The sequence below is a fragment of the Hemicordylus capensis genome, chromosome 2 (genome assembly GCF_027244095.1).
Source record: "Hemicordylus capensis ecotype Gifberg chromosome 2, rHemCap1.1.pri, whole genome shotgun sequence".
In the NCBI taxonomy this organism is placed as follows: domain Eukaryota; kingdom Metazoa; phylum Chordata; class Lepidosauria; order Squamata; family Cordylidae; genus Hemicordylus; species Hemicordylus capensis.
This window is the reverse complement of record NC_069658.1, coordinates 416,251,234-416,272,105: the sequence shown is the minus strand read 5'-3', so window position 1 is coordinate 416,272,105 and position 20,872 is coordinate 416,251,234. Positions and strand designations below refer to the sequence as shown.

Genomic DNA, 20,872 nt, shown 5'->3' with positions numbered 1-20,872 from the left:
GTGCTAGATAAGTCTAAAAGTAGGAAACCAAGGACCAGACATTGTGTAATGTGTTATTTAACACTCAGGAGGGACTAGGGAATTTTAACTGGTAGAAATGTTTGCTGATCTGCCCAGCATAAAATGCTGCTGGTGCACAAATCTGATAAATCTACATTTCTGATGCTGATGCCACTTCTGTGGTTAAGTTTGTCTGTGTGATCACAGATTAAGGGAAGGCTAGGCCTGTTCCTGTCAAGAAATTTATTCTGTGACTCACTCTTTATTTGTGCTTAGTGTGAAAATGGGATTAAGTGTATGCTTAATAGGCATTTAGATAAGAGAAATAATTTGTTCTAGTAAGAACTAATCTGCCTACTTTCCTTTTACTACCCCTACAACTGGACTAAATTTGGTCCAGATCGGTTAGGCAGTTAACAAGTTAGCCCACTTGTGCCTCAAACGTTCATGAATCTGCCATCTTAAATTGGGGTGGATGATGTCATCACAAACTATGCATATGAAGTGTTGCTATATGTCCCTCTAACTGTACCAAATTGAGTCCAAATCAGTTCCCACTTGCACCTCAAACATTTGTGTGTCCACCAGCTTGAATCAGAGTGGATGACATCATTACAAACTGCCCTTGAGCTGTCCCTATGGGTCTCTACATCTGTAGCAAATTTGGCTGAAATCGGTTAGGCTGTTTACTAGTTAGCCCAATTGTACCTCAAATGTTCACGTTTCAGCCATCTTGAATTGGGGTGGATGACATCATCACAAACTACACCATGGAGGCGTCCCTATGTGGCATTCACTACAACTGTACCAAGTTTGGTTCAAATGGGTTAGACAGTTCACAGTTAGCCCACTTGCACCTTAAACGCTTGAGCGTCTGCCATCTTGAATTGGGGTGGATAACATTATCAGAAACTATGCCATTGAGCTGTCCCTATGTGTCCCTACAACAGTACCCAGTTTGGTTCATATTGGTCCAGGCATTGCAAAGTTTATGTGGAGGGCACACACATGGACAGACACACACACAGAATGCTGGGAGATCTCATTAAGCCTACTGGAAAGTAAGCTAAAAAGTGGTTGACATACTGCACAAGAGCACATCAGCATAGTAACATTGCATTTGCACAATTTGTATATATTGTGTAAGTTGCGCAAATGGAAAATGTGTGCAAATCATGCTACACAAGGGTAAGTCCATTATTTCCAATGTGCTTACTCTTGTATGACACAGTTTGCGCAAATGCAACTTTACTAGGCTATTGTACTCTTGCACAGTATGTCAGCCACAGTCTTCCTTATATATGGGGACATAATCCACATTTTCTGTTTACTTAAATGCTAATTACCTGCCCTCCCCCGACCAATCTTTCTTCATTCAGACCTAAGTTAGTCTCAAATGTTGAGACCTAAATGTTGGAGCTTGCAGAACTTGCAACAGGCTTCTGTTAGAGGGATGATATTAGTGCTTCCTTATTGATCCTCTGCTATCCTCTGCTACTTTTTAGCTGCGTGGCATGGCATGTGATCTTCCTTCCAAATGGGAAAACACAGTGCATGCTGCAGGTTCCTCCTTTTCTTTCCGACTAGAAGGTTGATGGGGGAGAGAGCAACATGGAACAGCTTGAAGAGCTGCTTGTGCTGCTGATTTCAGACCCATTAAAGATGGCCTCCATACAAATAATTAATACTTTCCCCCTATTTCAGATTGAAGGAAGTACAGAACAGTGGGGAAATGCCTAATGGGAGGCAGGAGTCTCCATTTGAATCTATTTGAGTCACAGAGATCATCAGTAAAATGCCCCTTCATCTGTAAAATGGTGATATTCCAACCTCCCTATTGTAGATTGATGTTGTTTGGATCAGAGCTTTGAAGTATTTCGGTTGTACCTCTCTACTTTGTCAGATATGGTAATGGTCACTAGCTTGGATGGCTTCTTACATTAGGTAACTTGATGACAAATCAGTTTACCAGTGGCCATTAGCCATGATGGCTGATATAAACTGAATTTTAATCATCAGAGAGCAATAGACTTCTGAATTCCAAGTGCTGGGCCTCTAAAAAGGGGCCGAATGTTGTCTTCATGTCTTGTTGGTAAAATTTTGGGGAGCATCTGACAGGCCCTATCCAATCCCAGCGCTGCATCGCTCCAGGATATATTTCTTTTATCAGCTAAGTGAGTCAGTGGTCAAACAATATGCTACACATAAACGTGAATCTCTTGTTTTTCCTGGAAAAGGTGCTTCTGGGGGGGGCTATTGGGATCAGAAAAGTATCAGGTATATGTACGTATGTGTCTGTGTATGTAATCTTTTCTCCATCTACTTTTTCCCTGCTCCAAATCTCCCCCGATTGCTTTTTCCCTCTTAAGTTTTCAAATGTGTGTAGTTATCTCTGGTGTAATTTCTATAAAACATGATGACCTATGCTCCAAAAAGTCCTGGCCTTTGAGGGTAGTCCTGGCTTTTTGGTCCAAGACAAATAGCTTTCCCTATTTTGTAACTCTTTTGACTTTTGGGACAGCTAGGTGGATGCTTTTAAAAAATTACTAGTTGGACTGGGCACAGAGCATCTGCGCCTCCGGCTGGCCCACCCACTCACCCACCGCTGCTACTGCTGCCTTTTTCTCCCCCGCCACCGGCCAGCTGGCCCACTTCTTCTCCCCCCCCACCAGCTTCTTCCCGCCCCCCCCCCCACTTTCTGGCCGGTGGGCTGGCTGGCCAGCTTCTTCTCCTTCCCCCTTCTCCGCCCCACCCCCATGCTTTTCTGACTGGTGGGCTGGCCCGCCACCTCCGACCACCTGCCTGCCAACTCCTGGCTGCCTTCTCCCGCCAGTCGGGCCAACCCGCCGCTGCCTCCTGCTCCTGCCAGCAGCCGGCCCGCCGCCTCCTTGTCCTCCTCCTCCCGGTAGCCAGGCCGGCCTGCCACTTCCTCCGGCCACTGGCTGGCACCACTATTTTCTCCCCTGTCCCCATCGCTATCCTGTCCGGCAGCTGCTTGCGAACTCTTGCAAGAGCTGCCACACATGGGATTAGCGACAGGTATGTTTAAGAGAATTACATATATAGATGTTAGGGTGAGTTATCTGATTCACCACTTTTCAGGGTTCACCTCCCTCTCTCCTGAAATTTAATTTCCTGAGACTCCCCTGAGTTTCTAGAAACAAAATGGGGAGATGGGGCAGCAGCTGCATGTTGTAATTATTACTTATGCATATAAATATGTACACTTGAACACTTAGGCGCCAAGTAATACATAGGCTGCCCTGCTGGATCAGGTCCAAGACCTATCTAGTCCAGTATCCTGTTTCATACAGTGGCCCACCAGATGCCACCAGTCCCTGCCCCAGAAGGGTCGCATTACAAAGACTACACGTTGTGGAGCAGGGACTTGCTTTTTTGGTGGGGGGACATTTCAGGTGTGTGTATGTGTACATAATGTTGCTAGTGCTGTTGCACATGCTGCTGATATTGATTCTGAACCACTGATTAGGGATGTACAGAACTGGTTCGCTTATGAACTGGACTGCTGAAAACCAGGCCAGTTCAAGCGGTTCGATAGCAAACCACTTTGAATCACTTTGAGCTGGTTCGTCAAACTGACTAAACTGGTTCAACTGAATTGGTTCGGTCCGAATTAGAACCGAATTCGGACCTAACTATGCCAAATGGTCTGTGCACACCCCTACCACTGATTACATATTCTGGGATCTTTCCCCACCCCCTTCAGTGTACCTTTAACCCAAAGAACAAATGCCTTTTAATTCATTGCAAAACAAGCTATTGCAGAATCAAGGAATGCAGTGGATGGCAGGTGGAAAGGAACCTTTAGCAATATGCAATAGTGAGGGGAGGGACACAGCCAGTGATCTTTGGGGTGAGCATGAGGCATTCAAGTACACAAAGGGGTTGTCATTTTCATCTGTGAAATGTTGGAGGTTATGTGATAATTTATCATTTGGCAGGTCAATCCCTCTTCTCCCCCAACACAGAGATTTCACCCAGCAGCTCAACTGTTAGAATTCAGTAGAGAAACCGAAGTACAGCAAGGGGAACAGACGTTTAAAATAAAATCATGTGACTATGCAGTCCTGTGTAGTGCAGGCAGAGGCGTAACTAGGGAAAACGGCGCCCGGGGCAAGCACTGAAATGGCGCCCCCCCCGTGCCCCCAACATACTACATTATACTTAGGTTTTTCCTCACCGCGCCCGCTGCCGCCGCCATGCCAGGCCACTGACTGGCTGCCAGGCGCCAGCAAAGCAATGGGGGAGGGCGCGGGCGGCGCGGAAGGGACCGCTCGTGGGGGAGGGGGCGCTGATGTGCTCCCTTGACTGCTGCAGCGCTGCTGCACTGAGCAGGAAACATTTGTATTAACAAAAAAATTAAAAAAAATTAAAAAAAATTTTTTTGTCATGGCGGCGCCCCCCATGTGACCAGAAAAGATGGCGCCCGGGGCACGTGCCCCCCCTGCCCCCCCTATAGTTACGCCTCTGAGTGCAGGGCAGATTAAAGTGGAATTCCCATCCTGGCTTGTTTGTTTTTATTACTATTATTTAAATCTCCCTTTTCTGGTGAACCGTACTGCTGACTAAAGAAGTAGAAGGAATTGACTGACTTCAGAAAGCTGATCCTTAATTTTGTTTCTCTCTGCCTTGGAGCACGGTAAATCAAGAACACAAGAAAAGCTAAAGACGGGGATGCGAAGCTAGTCCCTGCTTGTGTGTGTGCGCGTGCAGAAGGTAATGGGGAAGCATCTGCTCTCTCATGTTCTTATCTGCCTCCAGATTCCCAGCATGTGAAAAGCTTAATTAGGGGTGCATGTTTTTTGTCTTCCCCCCACCAGAACTGGTCTGGAATGAAGTGCCAATTCAAGTTGTTGCGCATGGCTGTTGCCTTGATATGTAGTAAGTATCCTCATTATGTTTCGACATGGGTGATATCCTGTTTGGTTTAGTTTGGCCTCATTAGCACACCTGCTAAATAGAGGAGCTAACATACTGTGCAAAAATGCATCGGCCTAGTCACATTACGTTTGCGCAAGCTGCATTGCGTAACGCAATTTTAACATACATTTTCACCTTATTTTTCTTGCATAATGCAACTCTCACAAATTGTGCAAATGCATCATTCCTAGGCTGACATGGTCTTCCACAATATGTTAGCTACTGTTGTGTTCCTAAAAAATTCTCAACGGAAAGATCACTGTGCCTAATTGAAAAGCAGAGCCTTGGTTCTAGGATGCACATTGCTTACTTTGGTTCCTAAATCTACAAGAATGATGCTCACAAAAATGGCTTAGCACCAAGATACCGGAAGGACTGCCTACTCCCATATAGTTATGCCTGCTCCATGAGATCACATAGAGAGGCTCTCCTGTGCGCCCCACCACCTTCTGAAGCTTGATTGTTGGTGACATGTGAGCGAGCCTTCTCAGTGGTGGCTGCAGCTCTCTGGAACTTCTTGCCCCTTGATCTTCGGCTTTGCCTCTCTCTGGTTAATTTTAAACAAAAGTTGGAAGACTTTAAAAAAAATTCCAGCAGGCCTTCTCCAACTTTATACACAATTCTCTTTGACTGCCCTGTTTTCATGATTGCCTTTTATTCTACGTTTCTGTGATTTTAGATGGAGTTGTGTTTTATTGTGTTTGCTTTTTAATAAATTTTGCTGTAAACCACCATGAGCAATGGTGGCATATAATGAATAAATAAAATGTACTCAGAGGCTTGTGCTTCTTGGGGAAGAGCTAATGCATGAGCAATGCGAGTCTGCTGCCAAAAGTGGCATCCCTATGTTGAGTTTTTGCCCTTTCCTTCTGTAATATGTAGTTATTGCATTTTCATTGTGTCTTGATATCATCATGCCACACTATTTCCCCACTTGGCTCCAAATCAGTGGGGAAATGATAACATCACATCATGAGGCAAGTGTAACTACATCTTACCAAGGGGGATACTGCTTTCATCAGCAGTCCCATGTCCCACGCAATACAGTACTAATTCTCCCCTTGATTTTTGTCAGAATATGGATGAGAATATGGAGGCAAACTGAGATGATCAGTGTGACTTACTGTTTGTTCTCTCTCCAGTGAGCTTTGAATTTGGAAGAGCGGTGTGGTTGAGGTTCTACCCTTCTGCTTACCCTCCATGCCCACACCCAAGTTTTGTCGCCCACCTTGGTGGGGTGGCAGTTGGAATCACCCTGGGCGTGGTCATCCTAAGGAACTATGAGCAAAGACTCCAAGACCAGTCCTTATGGTGGATCTTTGTCTCCATGTACATGGTGTTTGTTCTCTTTGCCATCTTCTGGAACATTTTTGCCTATAACCTGTTGGACCTGAAACTACCTCCACCTCCTTGAGAACCTGGGTTGAGGACCTGTAAAGGACAAACCAATGACTTACCATCTACCAGCTTCACTGGGGGGGAAAGAAATGAAACTTGAGGATTTATTTTTGTATGAATATTACAGGAGATAAGCAAATCCATCTTCCTGAAAGGCACAGATTGAAGGGAAACTATACTGCACAGCTGGGATGTGACCGTATTATGAAAAAGGTGACCTAAGCAAGGACTGCTCAGTAGAGCTTTGCTTGGAAGACATTTGGGCATGGAGACTTACAGGTATTACAATAGTCCATAAGGCCTTGTATCCCTTGCTCATGCAAGTAGTTTGGTGCTGCTCTAATGAGAAAAGGGCTGAAGACTCAGCCCTGTATTTGTATAACTGGGCACTTACACACATACTGATCAATAGTGATGCACATAGTGAAAATTGTTGGGGTTGCCTCTATTTTCCCATGTCAATCTCCTACTGCACCTGTAATTGGAAGCTTTGCAATTATGCATCAAGCCATGGGGAAGTCCTTTCCCTAATTAATGAAATATACTAAGGAAGTCTGCCAAGGCCATTTAGCTTGCTTTCAGGTCAAGCTGCTCTGTCTGCAGTACCGTTACTAGCATTCTGTAAACTTGGGCAATTCCTCAAGCCTGTTCGCCTGTTAAGGGGAGCCTGCCTCATAGAAGTTTCCAAAAGACCCAGCAAATATGGGTTCATGCCTGGCTAGCAGCAGAGGCAAATTTTCTGCAAAAGAACAAACCAAATTGCACTGAGGGATTTGATGGTACTTTAATCTGGTTGCTGAATACAACTGCATATTTCATCTGATTTTCACAGGTTTGGACTGATTTTTTTCCTCTTAGTAGCAGATCATGAATAATTTTGCATTTTTGTTGACAATCGTGTTGTTTTCTTCCTGGGTCCTATACATTCTAAAGGGATTGCTAAAATGTCATTTCAGAACACAGCCCATGGCACCTAATGGATGCCTCTGAATTTTTGCTTACCTGTATAGAATTGGGCGGGACCACACCTCTGTATTACAGTTCATTTTTGCAAATTTTATCTAGCAACCTCTGTGACCACTTTTTTGAACAAAGCATCTCCTTAGTTCTTGTTTGGAAAATGCAAATGGACTTCCTTTGCCTGACATTGAGTTATATAAATGCTGCTTTATAAAAACTGTCATATATAGCTTCAGGGAAGGATTTGCAATGGCACCTCAGCTTAGGGCCCAATTCTCAGTGAGGTAGCAAACCTGTGTCTGGGCTATAGCACTTCATAGCACTGGGTGGAGGCTGACATAACTGAACACTCCTCCATGAATAAAATAATAAATTAAAACTTTGCACATAGGAAACGAGCATGTCATGGAGAAGGCTAAGCTAGATCCCTTCTCCCTGGCATTCAGTTTTCTGTGTGGAGATAATTGTTTGTATGGAGAAGCATTCTGTTATGTGAATCCATATCTGCAACCTGAAGAAGTGAAGTTGAGTCCCAGGTTTACCAACTCAATAAGAACTAGGCCTTAGAGCTTAGTTCTCATTAGGAATGATGGGAGAATTGTTGTTGCTACAGCAGGTACCTTAGTAGCCACAGAATCTCCGCACCATTAGTAGCAGCAATGATGGGCTGTTGGGTCTCACGGAATCAGCACACGCATGCCCCACTCTTGGATTGGTGGGGCATTGTGCAGAATGTAAGCCACTGTATCTCAAGAACCTAATGTTGTTCATGCAAACCACACAGGAAATGTAATAGTTGTAGAATACCAAATACTCCCTTTGTCTATTTTACAGATATCTAATTTGCAGGATGGTGAACACGCCAAGAGAGCTAGCATACAAGCAGGGACGTAGCTAGGGGAGAGGTGGCTTGTGTTCATCCCTCTCTCCGGCAGCCCCTCGGAGTGAGGGAGGTAATGAAGAAAATAGGGAGGGGTGGAGTTGGGGGGCAGGAGCTGGAGGGCCCAAAGGAGCTGGGGGGCCCAAGTGCTTTGAACCCATCTGCTCAGTTGTAGCTGCACCCCTGCATATGAGCTCAGAAACTAATCTTTCTGGGGAGAGGGCAAAACCCACTGCCTAGGTTGCCAGCCCACTCTTTTATCATTGAAAAGAATGCCCACTCATACTGAAGGCAATCTACATTTGTTTTCACTGTTCTACAGTTGCTCTGCTTTTGCCTCAGTCTCTCTCCTCTAGTAAATGGCTGAATGCTCTTCAGCTGGATTTGGAATCAGCTTAGTAATTGCAGTATTTGTCAGTTAGCTTTCAGGAAAAATGCATCTGTTTCTCAAGCATTCTCTACCATCAGTACATGTGCTTTGTGGTATTGCGCTTTGGGAATTGTAGTTCCTAGCATCAGCTGTTAACTGGAGAAATTCAACCCTCTCCCCAACACAAATGCACTGGAGAACAAGCTTGGGTTTTAGACACGTAAAATATTTGCAAAAACCAAATGAGAATTTATTCCAATAGGGAAGTTACTCACTGATCACATGGTTCACAGCAATCAACTAGAGTTTTAGCAAATGTAAGAAGCTAACAAAAAGGAACTTACACACATGTACTTGCAAAGCAGCTGGTTTTGTAATTCATGTAATATCACAGCATCAGTGAGAGACTCAGAGTAAGGGGTGTAATGCTCAAGAGCATTCATACCTGCACCTTCAAAGCAGCTGGCTTTGGCTGCCTGGTCTGCTGATCACACATATGCAGAATCTCATTTTACATTTCAAGCCAGAGAAGAACTTCTGAGGGGAGTGTTGCTCAGTTTATTATAATACAGCTGAGCCTTGCGAGCTGGATGAATTCATATTCTGAACCCAGGTAGTTATGAAGTTTGGCAGCATCACTACTCTCACACTTCGCAAGTCAGCTTTTTTGACATGTGAGACAGCCTCTACAATGAGGGACAGGCAGCATAACCAGCTCCATTTTACGTATGGTCTCTTGCTGGAAAAAGGGGGAGCCATCAATATAAAATCTACTCGTCAGGAGAAGGCCAGGGTCCTGCAGAAGTCCTGCTTAAGACTTGTTTGATGGTATTTTAAATGGAATTACACAGAGCAGAAATTTGACTTCAAAGAGAGCTGGACTGCTCCAAGATACAAGGAGGAGACTAGAATTCCAAAACTGCCCTACCAGTGCTTGGCTTTCCTTCTGAAGAGTTTTCAGCCTGCATCTTTGCCAAGGACAAGCATATGCCTCTGCGAGATCTGTACACAGTTTGGCACCAGCCTCATTAATCCAATGAGTTTATGTCAAATCCGTTCTTCTGTCATAGGCTTTCTCCTCTTATGAGTCCAAAGCCTTATATAATTGAGCATTATGCCTCTGCAGGTAAAACAAAAGGACATGATTATTTTCTTTCCCCCCCATGACTTTGTGTTACATCCATATCTGGGGTGGTGGTGGTGTGGATAGTAAAAGAAAATACTAGTAAAATATCTGTCATTTTGAAAGGCAGAGGACATGTCTATGTTGCAGAGAATTCTGGGGCTGGGCCAGACCACTACAATAGCCTCCTCCAGTGCAGAACTTGGGTTTCCACACAGGAGTGAAGGGCAGCCAGTTCACCTACATGGGAGAAAGTAAAAGGACGTATGAGAGTGGGAGCTAAACCTTTCCCCACCCCTTGTGTTGCTACTCTGTGGGATGAGGGATCATACTTAGCCCCATCTCTGCAGTGTGCCAGGGACAACCAGTCCCTTTTGTCCCATAGAATTGAGGTAGATGTAATGGCAGCTGCTCCAATCATGGTCAAAGAGGAGGGTGTGGGAGGGTCCATTTTTAACAGTACAGTAAAAGGAAAAGATACAGGTGAGGAATGCAGCATCCTCCCCCCACTCACAGCTTACCTGCTTGCAGTCTTCCCTCGCTGCTCAGCTACTTTTCTCCTCAGCTGAGCTCTGATACTAGGAGCGACCTTGGCAAGGCAAAAAGCCATAGAACCTAAGAGAAGGAAAGTGGTGGGAAGGGAGAGGGTTCATCTCCTCACCCACACACCTTGTTTGTTTTTCAGTTTGGACCTTCCTGCTCCTGCCTGCTTCAACATTATTAGGATAGATTCAAGTTTCACATGCCACTGTTGCATAGGAACATAAGCTGCCGCCTTATACTGAGTCAGACCATAGGTCCATCGAGCTCAGTATTGTCTACACAGACTGGCAGCGGCTTCTCCAAGGTTGCACCTAGCTTGGCCCTCAGTGGGAACCACTGAAAACCAAACCAACACTGACTGACATACTGCACAAGAGTACACCAGCCTAGTAATGTTGTGTGCACTAAAATGAAATGTTACACAAGAGTCAGCCCATTGGAAATGATGGGCCTGGTCTTATGTAACATCATTTGAGCAATTTGCATGCATGCAATGTTACTGAGCTGATGTACCCTTGGGCAATATGACCGCTATTATCTTCAAAACTCTGAACTGGGGTCTGCTTCTTTCTCTTGCTTGCGTGTATCCACAGCCATGGATGTAGATAAGTATCTGCTATTGGTATTGTGGTGACAGTAGGACTTCTGTGCCAAGAAATCCATTATCCAAGTATTTATTGGTAGTCGAGGTCACATCTGATAAACATTGGGCTGTTTTATGGCAGAATGCCTTGTTGAATCTTGAGCATGATGAGAAGGAAGCTCAGTGTGCAACAGGAATCTTGTTTTAGCATAACATCACAGTCATACAATTCAGCTTTATCTGGGCTCCTACTAATAGAATAACTCATGTGGATCTGTTGTGTTGTACAAGAGCTTAATAATGGTGGCCACATAACCAGGTGGGCCTGATCTCCTTTCAAAGTCCAGACTTTGTGACACTCACTGTCACATACAAGAATAAAATAATTGCCATGGGGATTATTCACCCAGTGCAGGGGCTCCTACACATAGGGGAGGAAATCTATATAAGACACAACTAATTTTTTTTAACTAAAGTTTTTGACATAATGATGTTCCCAGGCTGAGTCAAGAGTCGTTATCTGCCTAACATTTCCAGGAATTATCATCCCATGAGCAGGATCAAGTGAGATGATACATTCCACTGCAACATTTCTTCATATATGCACTCACTGGTTCACATTTCATGAACATGACCCATTACATGGAACATGGCCCTAAAAGCCTGGAGAAGGGGACAAAAGCAGAGGTTCACCTCTTGATGTGCTTTTTGTGAGCACTAGGCCTTAATGCTGCAGAAAACGGAACTTTCTGCATAATCTGGCTTTGGACGCAGATAAACATTTTACATCCCAGTGATTAGAGATCAATTCAGCTTCCCTACTATGTAATCTGTCCCCTACCATAGCAAGGGGCAGTCCACTTTGGATCAAAGACAATACTGTAATCCTTGATTTTCCCGACCTCCACATTGTATAATGTTCTCCAAAACAATACACATATTTGGTTTACAAGCCTTTCTCCCCTGCCCCCCAAATATAACATTCTGCAAGAATTCTAAATAATAGCAATGTAAAGCAAAGCCATTTCTCCTGTCAAAAAAATCACACAAGACAGGCATTTCTGAGTTCAGCTGCCTCTTAAAGTCAGCCAGTCATTCCAGGATATTGCTGCTCCAGTGAGTGATTAGAGGATAAATTTCTCCTTACCTCCAGATGTCCTTGCTAGCTTACAACATTGTGCTGCTGCAGACGTTTGTAGATTAATTGCAACTTGCAATGAGTCTTAGACTCTTCATGAAACAGGCATTCTGTTTAACTCTACTACTGCCAGAATGTGCTGAGATCTGGTTGTAGCCTTCCTTGAAATATAATTAGAATACATAAAAGAGAACATGCAGATTTCTATACTAGCGAACATACAGCTAAAACAGTCATCTCGAGCAGAGGTTTGCATGATGGCTAGAGCCAGGCAGTGCTCTCAGGCCTGTTCTTTTCTTTTATCGTGAGGAATAACAGCAGCAAGGTGAAAGAGCAACTGAATTAGGAAGGGTGGTGAAAAAGATTGATTGCTCAGCTCCTACGGGGCCATCTACTGGCCAATGTGGATACATGTACATCGCTCCCCTTTCTAAAGGCTGTGCTCACAAATCGGGAAGTAGATGTTTAATGATCACAAGTTTGTTCTTGACCTATTATATATACATATACATTCTCTCTCTCTCTCTCTCTCTCACACACACACACACACACACACACCACTCAAGAAGCAGATGGCAATGATTATTAAACTTTGTTGTATGACAGGTCACAGCACTTTTTATTGTTGTTATTGCCCTGGGCTGACAAAGACCCCCCAGGGAAGAGGTCATAGCTCATTGGCAAAGCTGTGAGAAGACATCCCTGCATAAACTGTGTGTGGTCCAGATCGTCTATGACATCATTCAGAGATCGGGGCATACACAGTTAGTTTGCTCTGGGAACTTGGCCTGGATGCAGTGTGAGAGGCCAGATTTGCACACAGCTTTGAGCACGGTGGATGCCTTTGGAACTGAATGCAAGAGGCAAAGGAAAGGGGAGATGGTGGTGCTAGGATTGATCATGCTCCGCAAACTAATCTGTTGGAAGCAGGCATGGAAAGAGGTGCAGTTTGTAGGGGGGTAGGAAGTATGAGTGCTTAACACTTTCCATGCCTGTGTGTTTGACCCTGCAAACCTGTCCTGCCTCTGCTAATTTTCTGCCACATGAAGTGGCAGATAGGGAGGATTTAAGCAATACCCTGCTTCTCCTCTCCAAATCACACCCCCTCCCCCATGCATTACTTTGCAGTAGAGAAGTGGTGGCCAGGGTTCCTAGACCCAAGTCTCCTGCTGAAAGCGTAGATTGGCCCTGGGTGGCTGACATGTTAGCTGAGACGTTACAACTGAGAATTGTCTTTTACATCATGATTGTCAAATGGGAGGCTGCCTGAAAGGTATGCTGCAAGGGAAGTTGTGTGCATGGCTGAGGATTTCTTTGAAGTTTTGGCTTGCATTTGAATGTGAGCCAGTCACTCTGTTTACATTTTAAACGTACATTTCACCATTTCCAGATTTAAATGTTAATGTGGCACGTTAGCTTTTCATTTTTTAAAAAACCACATTTAAAAGATGTGTACAGATAAGGGTCAGTTTGGTTGTAGTTGAACCCTATTAACCTCATTAGTTCTGGGTGGAAATGCATATCTCCATACACCTCAAAAGACTCACCCAGTCAGCTCAGTGAGGCCATGATGAATGTGCAGATGATATATAATCATCTACCATTTGCTACTTTCCATACAAGCACAACTGTTTTGAAAAGCTTTCTGATGAGATGTTTACGGCAGCCACTTGTATTGCTGAAGAGGCAAGCTGCAAGAGCAATCATTCCACCACTTGCTAGTCCTTTCTGCCTAGTAAACATATATAGCATTATACTAAGTTTCATTACAAACAGATAAACCTTTCCCCCACAAATTAGCTAACTTGCAAAGCAGCACCACATTTTAGAAGTGCTCAAAAGGAAATCAAGCAGCTGCTCAATAACTCTCAAGGGATGCTTGTCTCTTAGGACTGTGCTCTGCTGCTATTACCTCTGGTTTCAGACTGAATTTGAAAATTTGGTTTCTAAGTCATCTGCACATTTCATGGCACAAAGAGTGTATGAGCGCAAAAAACAACAACAGTTGCCATCTCATGAGAACCCTTAATTTTGGAACCTTATTCTCAGGATCCGGCAGTAGTGTGCCTATGGTATCCTTTGGCTCAACAACTTTACAGCACAAAGGGGGAAGGATTCTACAACACTGAATTGTAGCAACTCTATTATGCTCCTGCACAAAAAACTCTCTAAAAGGAGGTCAGACTGGGCCCACTGGTACTCTCCCACACCTCACTCTCAAAGCCCCTGTGGGAATATTCCTGGCAACATGAAGGCCTATCTTTAATGTGATTTTTTTGTGCGATAGTGGGTACATACTGTACATCAACGTCCTGGGCACACTTGCCACAGGAACAACTGCTTGAAGCAGTGAACAAGTGGCTCATATCTGAAGTTTTTTCTGTTCCTTTCTGATAAATCCACTCTCTTCTACAAGTCATACAAACCATCTTAGTTGCTGCCTATTGGAAGCCCAGACATAAAGAAAGGGTTGAAAATATGGAGACCAAGACATAATACTTAACCATTCAGAAAAGCAAGAAACAGAAGAGAAACAAAAGTACGCACTTGAAGGTAAATGCATTTTAATACAATTAATCACTGGTTTTTAATTGAGGAATGCTCCAGAATGAGGTTCTTCAGAATCTCAAAACAGAGTACAAACTTATATCACAGAGCACTTCACAAGACAGAATTCCACAGGCTGAATTTTATGCAGCAAAAATACATTAATTTTCACCAAGTTTAATAAGTGTACTAGTAGTCACTGAATGTGTCCTGACTCCCCACAGTGTCTGTTAAGTTTACAACTAAAGCTAGATTTGTGAAGCTTTTCTTTCTATGCTTACGCGGTTAGGGCTTCCTTCCATGGTTAACTGTTATAGCACCAAATGATGTAATTTTGCCTTAAAAATGCTGAATGGAATATGCTTTCTCATCAAGGGCTAGTAGAGCAAACACAGTACTTGCAAAGTAGCATGCTGTAATAAATGTCCAAATATTTTTCTATTGTGTACAATACATACTGTATAGTTTTGTTCTAACAATTACTTGTGCACAGACTCCATTAAAGAATTGCTATTCAGCTTCTTTCATTTTTTTTTTTTAAATGAGATAGTTATTCTAAACATGAAAAAGCAAAATAATGTCAAGGGATGTGTGTCATGCTTAACAAATGGAACAATAAGTAATTAACAATTTTGACACAAGTATCATTTAATCTGAATGCTGGGTTCATCAATTGCTTGACCCTCTTGTGTTTTTGGTTTTTCGGCTACAATCTAGCAGAGCAAAAGCAAGCAGGTACATACAGATCTTTTTGCTGTGTCAAGACTTGAATGTATACAAAAGAGGGATGTGTAGAATATAAAACCTACATCCCTAGCCCAGGGCTGTACCTGTAGTTCCCCAGTCCAAATCAGATCTGTACTTCTATCTCCTAATAGATGATTAGTGCAGGTAACCTGACGGCACCAGTCACCTGTCTGTGCCATAGAATCCAGCCTCCCTTTCCCCCACCCCCACCCCGGTGAATGGTGCTGCCAAAGCTGACTGTGCATACAGACACATGGGTATATAGCCACCGTTGAACTTAAGAATCTTTGAACTGAAGCTATTGAAACATTTTTTGCTGGACTGAGCTCCATCCTGGATTATCATTAGAACAGATCATATTTTTAAGACAAGTGAAAAGCACCTGATAAACATTTCTTCACTATACAGGATACAGACAAATTCAAAATGGAAGCAGATACATCTGGCCAAAACCAGAAATGTGCCCCAATCCAACCAGGGATTATACATGTACAGAAGCACTTTTCTCAACACATATCCTTAGCTGGGTGAAAAATTGTGCCCAAATGAACTGGGCAGGTATGATCTCCCAGCACAGTCCATCAGCAAAACTGCACAAGTCGTGCTTTTTAAGAAGCACTACTCTTACTGATCAGCTGTTCGGGGGGGGGGGCTGGAGACTCATTCTACCTTCCCCTACCAAATATCAGATTGGTATTTAAAACAGTATTTAAAACAGTTTAGGTGGATGGGAAATTATGAAATCTGCAACCCCATATTTCATCTTAAAGGGCTCTCACATTATAGCTCCCCAACCTGCTTTGTAAACTCACAGAAACAGTTTGAAGGGAGCAGGTGCTAAGAGTTAATCTCGGGGGAAAGCAGGCTTACATGCAGTGCAGATGCCGTGCACTTGGCCCTCTGGCTTGCAGCCACAGTTGCAACAGAAAGCAAATTTATTCACTCACTACAACAGAGAGAGTAACCCTGAATCCATTACTAATTCATGATGTGCAAGCAAGTACCAAGCGAAAAGAAGATAGGCTTAGCCAAGAAAGCTTTCATGGTGCTTAATTGTAAGAGGTTTGATATACTATTTTTAATCTTCTTTCAACAATTATTTCAACAATTATTTCATAGGAACATGTGTCCTTAAACCTGATCAGAATGTTGAAGCATGATCCACTGTGGCAGCTTTTGCATGTTAAGAAAATACTTAAAACACAAATACAGTATGAAGGCATCACTTGGTGCAGTGTGGAAAACACAGACTACATATCCTCCAATCCCCAAAGCATGAAGAAGAAAAGGAATCATTTTCCCCCAAAGAATGCCCTAAAAGTTAACAGAAGAGTTTGTGCAAAATGTAATGATTAGAAATTAAAAGTCAGTTCATTCCAGTTTTCCTAAAGAGTGAATTCTATTACACAATGACAATGTTAAAAATCTTGAAACACTTCTCCTCTTAAAGGCCACTTCACACATTACGAAAACAGCTGGTACAGCAGGGCGACATAGTATGTGCCCACAGTAGACCCTGGGATGTGAGTATGGGGAACTGGGGTCAACTGTAGACCTCCACAGAGTGTACACATGGCTAAAAAAAATTGAGTTTCTGTCTCAAAAATTACAGAATGCACATAGAGGTCATTCACACAATCAAAAACTGTGTTCTACCTGGGTTTGGGAGCTGTGTGTGCTCCCAATTTTAGGTTGTGTGGAAGCAAGGTAGGAGGAAAAGCTACCCAGGTTTTCCTCTTACCTTCCTTCAATACAATAACTTCTATCCAGGTTTTCCTCCTACCTTGCTTCCACACAACTGAAAACTGGGAGCACACACAGCTCCTAAACCCGGGTAGGACACAGTTTTTGATTGTGTGAATGACCTCATAGATACACACTAAATCTGCAAGTGAACATAGCCCTATATTAAAGGGGAGTGTTATTAGGCTATAGGCGTTTCTCTCATAAATTCTTCAAGGACAGCAATTACATTCTTGGTTTCTTGCATTTCCGAGTGTTCCACTTTCACAATCTTCAAGAGGACGTCTCCGCTGCCACAGTTCCTCAGAAACAAGTAGCACTTGAACAAAGCGTAATGGTCCATTTCTGCTTGTCTGATGAACCGCTTCAGGTTGTTGATGTCTTGTATGGCCTATAAAGATGGCAGCAAACAAGTGCTCAAGCACTGCAATCCAGGCAGGGCAGCAGGCTGCCATGTGCATATGCCTAGCGGGACGAGTACATGTGTATATAAACAGGTGCTATGTGTGTTACGCGTCCTGCAAGCTAGCTGCTGGGCAAGTGCACCAAGCAGCCATTCAGGAAGAGGAGCTTCCTCACAACTGCCCAACTGCTGATTGGCACAACTGTCAATTGTTCCACAGGGTTACATGTGAGTAGCTGAGGCTGTTATAGCACACGTGTGCATGCAAGCACACTCTTGCATGATTCAATGTGTAGCTATATTGGCATGCTGTACTAACTGGGAATAGTCAATGGGAGCCTCTAGGAAGAATTTTTTGCCATCTATATATTTAATTCTCCTGAGTGTGTCTTGGAGTATGTGTCCCAGAGCCCAGCTGACTGGCTGGGTGGCGGATGCGCCTGATTGGCTGAGGCGCACCCAGAAGGATTGGTTGCCGTGGCGGCGGCAGGCGGGCCGCGGAGGCCAGAGGCGGCAGCAGGCCCAGCCCAGCCGCGGAGACAAGGCCCAGGAGGGGGGAAATAAAGGGGGCGGCAGGAGAGGCGGCTGGGCCCGGCACGGGCCGGCCATGGTTAGGAAGAGGAGACTGGGGCAGAAGTGTGTGTGGGGGGGGAGAAATAACCGCCGGCCCCAAAGAGCACACAGATGTTCTATGCAGGGTCGGCTAGTTAAATTAAAATCAGTAACCTGAAAAACAATCCAGCTTAAGCTTTTAAATCCCACTGATTTCAGTGGGAGAGAGTAAAGCATGTGTTTAATTCTCCTACTGTAATCAATAAGACTGAAGCACTTCTACGTTTGACTGTATCACACCTGGTAATTACGACTTTTAAGTTAGTTACTTCTTATGAGAATTTATATCCCACCTTTTCATCACAATTGACAAAAAGCACAGATACAATAAAACATATATTTTTTAAAAGCCGAAAGTGACAGTTGATATTTTACAAATAGCTGGGTTAAATGCTTGGTTTCCCTGCAGGTTAAACATCTGAAGGAACAGGTAGGTTTTAACAAAGCAGTGGACAAAATTGGCCTCCCTTTGGAGAAAGGTTCAAAGTTTGGGTACAACTACTGAAAAGGCTGTCCCCTGTATCCCAGTTAATCGAACCTCAGATATTGATGGGATACAAAAAAAGATCCCCCAGCAGATTTTTACAAGTGGGCAGGCTCATAAGGGAGCAGATGGTCCTTCAGATAACCTAGTCCTAAGCCATTCAGGGCATTAAAGATAAACACCAGGACTTTGCATTAAACACAGAAACAGACTGGTAGCCAGCGTAGCTGCAGCAATAGGATCATGTAGTCCCATTACCTGGCATTCGTCAGTGGTCTGTACGCAGCGTTTTGGGCCAGCTGAAGTTTACAAGTATTTTTCAAAGGCAGCCCCCCACACAATACATTACAGTAATCCAGTCTTGATGTAACCAAAGCCAGATCTGGCATCTTCAAAAATGAGTTTCAGTGGGTGCAGCAACCAAAGTTGGGCAAAAGGCTAGTGTTGGCCAAACCTTGGGCATCCGAGGTCAAATACGAGTCCAGGAGCACCCCACAAACTGACCCAAAGTTATTTTGTTAGAGAGCAAACCCTACTTCATAGATTAGTTGCCTTTTGTACTGTGGTACACATGGCTCTGTGGTCGCCAAGATTCAACACCGACTCGACGGCACAACTTTACTTGACTTTGCTCTTACAAACTCACAGAGGGAGTTGGCAACACAAAGTACACTGTTTTAAAACTAAATACACAACCTGATCCACCATCCAATTACACATTGAAGCTCTGGAATAGAAGCCAGTGGAAGGTGGCAATATTAAGAGTACAAACGAGGGTTATTAACATCAGTGGGAATTGTGCCAACTACTTCAATTAGATGCAGATTACATTCTAAACAACCTTTGACTTAACTGGATAATAAATTATCCAGGGGCATCCCAACACTGAAGCCTGCATTTGTGAATCAGACTGCACATCACTAATTCATAAGTGGTGTGTGAAAGACTTCTGAGGACTGCGACCTCCTCCATGCGTGTACAGAGACAGTGAAAGTTACCTTCAGTTTAAAGTTCTCCAGTATTTGTCGGAAGAGAAATGGATTTCCCGCTTCAGAACCATTCAAAAAAGCCTGCATCCAGTCTTCACAGAATTTGTTACTTCCTGTCACATATTCAGAAACGAAGTATTTTAGGGTAACACACTTTTGCTCATGCATCTCCTAATTGCAAGAACCATAAGTAACATGAGGAACATGGCCCATAGATACAAACATAAAAGCAGACAGAGAGCCATTAATGTCTGCTAAAATGGCAACCTAGGTTTAACAAATGGGGCACAGCCGTGAGCATTGCCTATTATAAAGGAAGGAAGAGTGGGAGTATGTGCTAACCTCTCAAGCCTTGTGGAATGTATATCTCTTAGGATGCTGTTTTCTAGGGATGGGCACGAAATACTTCGGGCACATCCCAGGGGGCAGGGAGGAGATCCCTTAAAAGGAGGCAGGCAGGTCCTACCTGCCCCTCCTGCGAGCCTCTGCAACCCCACGCTGCCTCATTGTGACGCGGCTCTAAGAGAAACATCCTCGTGAAAGCGGCAGCCCATACCACAGTCTCCTTTAAAATGCTTCTTTAGGATCCACAGTGACTGGATTCTTCCCCCAGCATCCCTTGCGTGGTATTAGCACATGCAGTGACGCCATTGCTGGCCCCACAAATGGCATCAACGCATGCACAGACGCCATTTTGTGGCGATGCCGCGCAAGGAACGCTGAGGGAAGCATCCCGTCACCACGGCGGGGCATTTTAAAGGAGACTGCGGCATGGGTTGCTGCTTTCACGGTGGGGCCTGCCTGCCTCCTTTTAAAGGAACCCCTCACCCCAAGCCAAAATGTTTCGGCTGCAGGGAGCTGCATCATTTTGGCACCTCTTCAAAGAGGTGCCAAAATGATTCAGGCACATCCTGAATCATTTTATGAATGCTCTTGTGAATGCTACATAAGTGGGTAGAACCTATCCGTCATATTTATAATTGCTACACAGTACTGAGGCATTGGTCATGTTCAGAACTAGCATGCCACTGAATACCACTTGCGGGAGGCAAGGAAGGTGATCGCCTTCAAGCTCTGCTTGTGGGCTCCTTGGAGGTATCTGGATAATGGCTCTGGAAAGCAGGATGTTTGATTAGATGGACCTTTGATCTGATCCTGAAAATCTCTTCTTATGTTGAGGTCCCCAATATTAGCATGGAGACATCATCACTGCTCATACAGAGGTCCTGAGACCCACAAGCCTACCCCTATATATTGTGACAACAGAACATAAGATTGAGTTGGAAAAGCACCATCAAAACACAACACAACAAAACAAAAACGTTAATGGCTTTCTAACTCGAGTTTTAAAAAAGGTTTTTCATAGTACTTCTGTTTTTAATCTTTGGTCAAGTGCTCCTTAAAATGCATG

General features: G+C 44.0%; 2 protein-coding genes across 13 annotated transcripts in view; one reads left to right on the top strand and one right to left on the bottom strand.

Moving 5' to 3' along the window:
* Positions 1–15,005, top strand: part of RHBDL3 (rhomboid like 3) — a 199,091-nt gene extending 184,086 nt beyond the window's left edge. For all 12 annotated transcript variants that reach the window (XM_053299939.1, XM_053299938.1, XM_053299936.1 and 9 more), the window contains 2 exons: positions 4,842–4,902; positions 6,084–15,005. In XM_053299939.1, the coding sequence (XP_053155914.1) occupies positions 4,842–4,902; positions 6,084–6,355 (333 nt within the window). In that variant the 3' untranslated portion in view covers positions 6,356–15,005. The remainder of the gene's footprint in view (positions 1–4,841; positions 4,903–6,083) is intronic.
* C2H17orf75 (chromosome 2 C17orf75 homolog) overlaps positions 14,484–20,872 on the bottom strand; it is a 24,740-nt gene continuing 18,351 nt past the window's right edge. Inside the window, exons 9-10 of the mRNA XM_053299948.1 lie at positions 19,471–19,574; positions 14,484–17,364 (exon numbers count right to left, since the gene is read on the bottom strand). Coding sequence (XP_053155923.1) covers positions 17,155–17,364; positions 19,471–19,574 — 314 coding nt within the window. The 3' untranslated portion in view covers positions 14,484–17,154. The remainder of the gene's footprint in view (positions 17,365–19,470; positions 19,575–20,872) is intronic.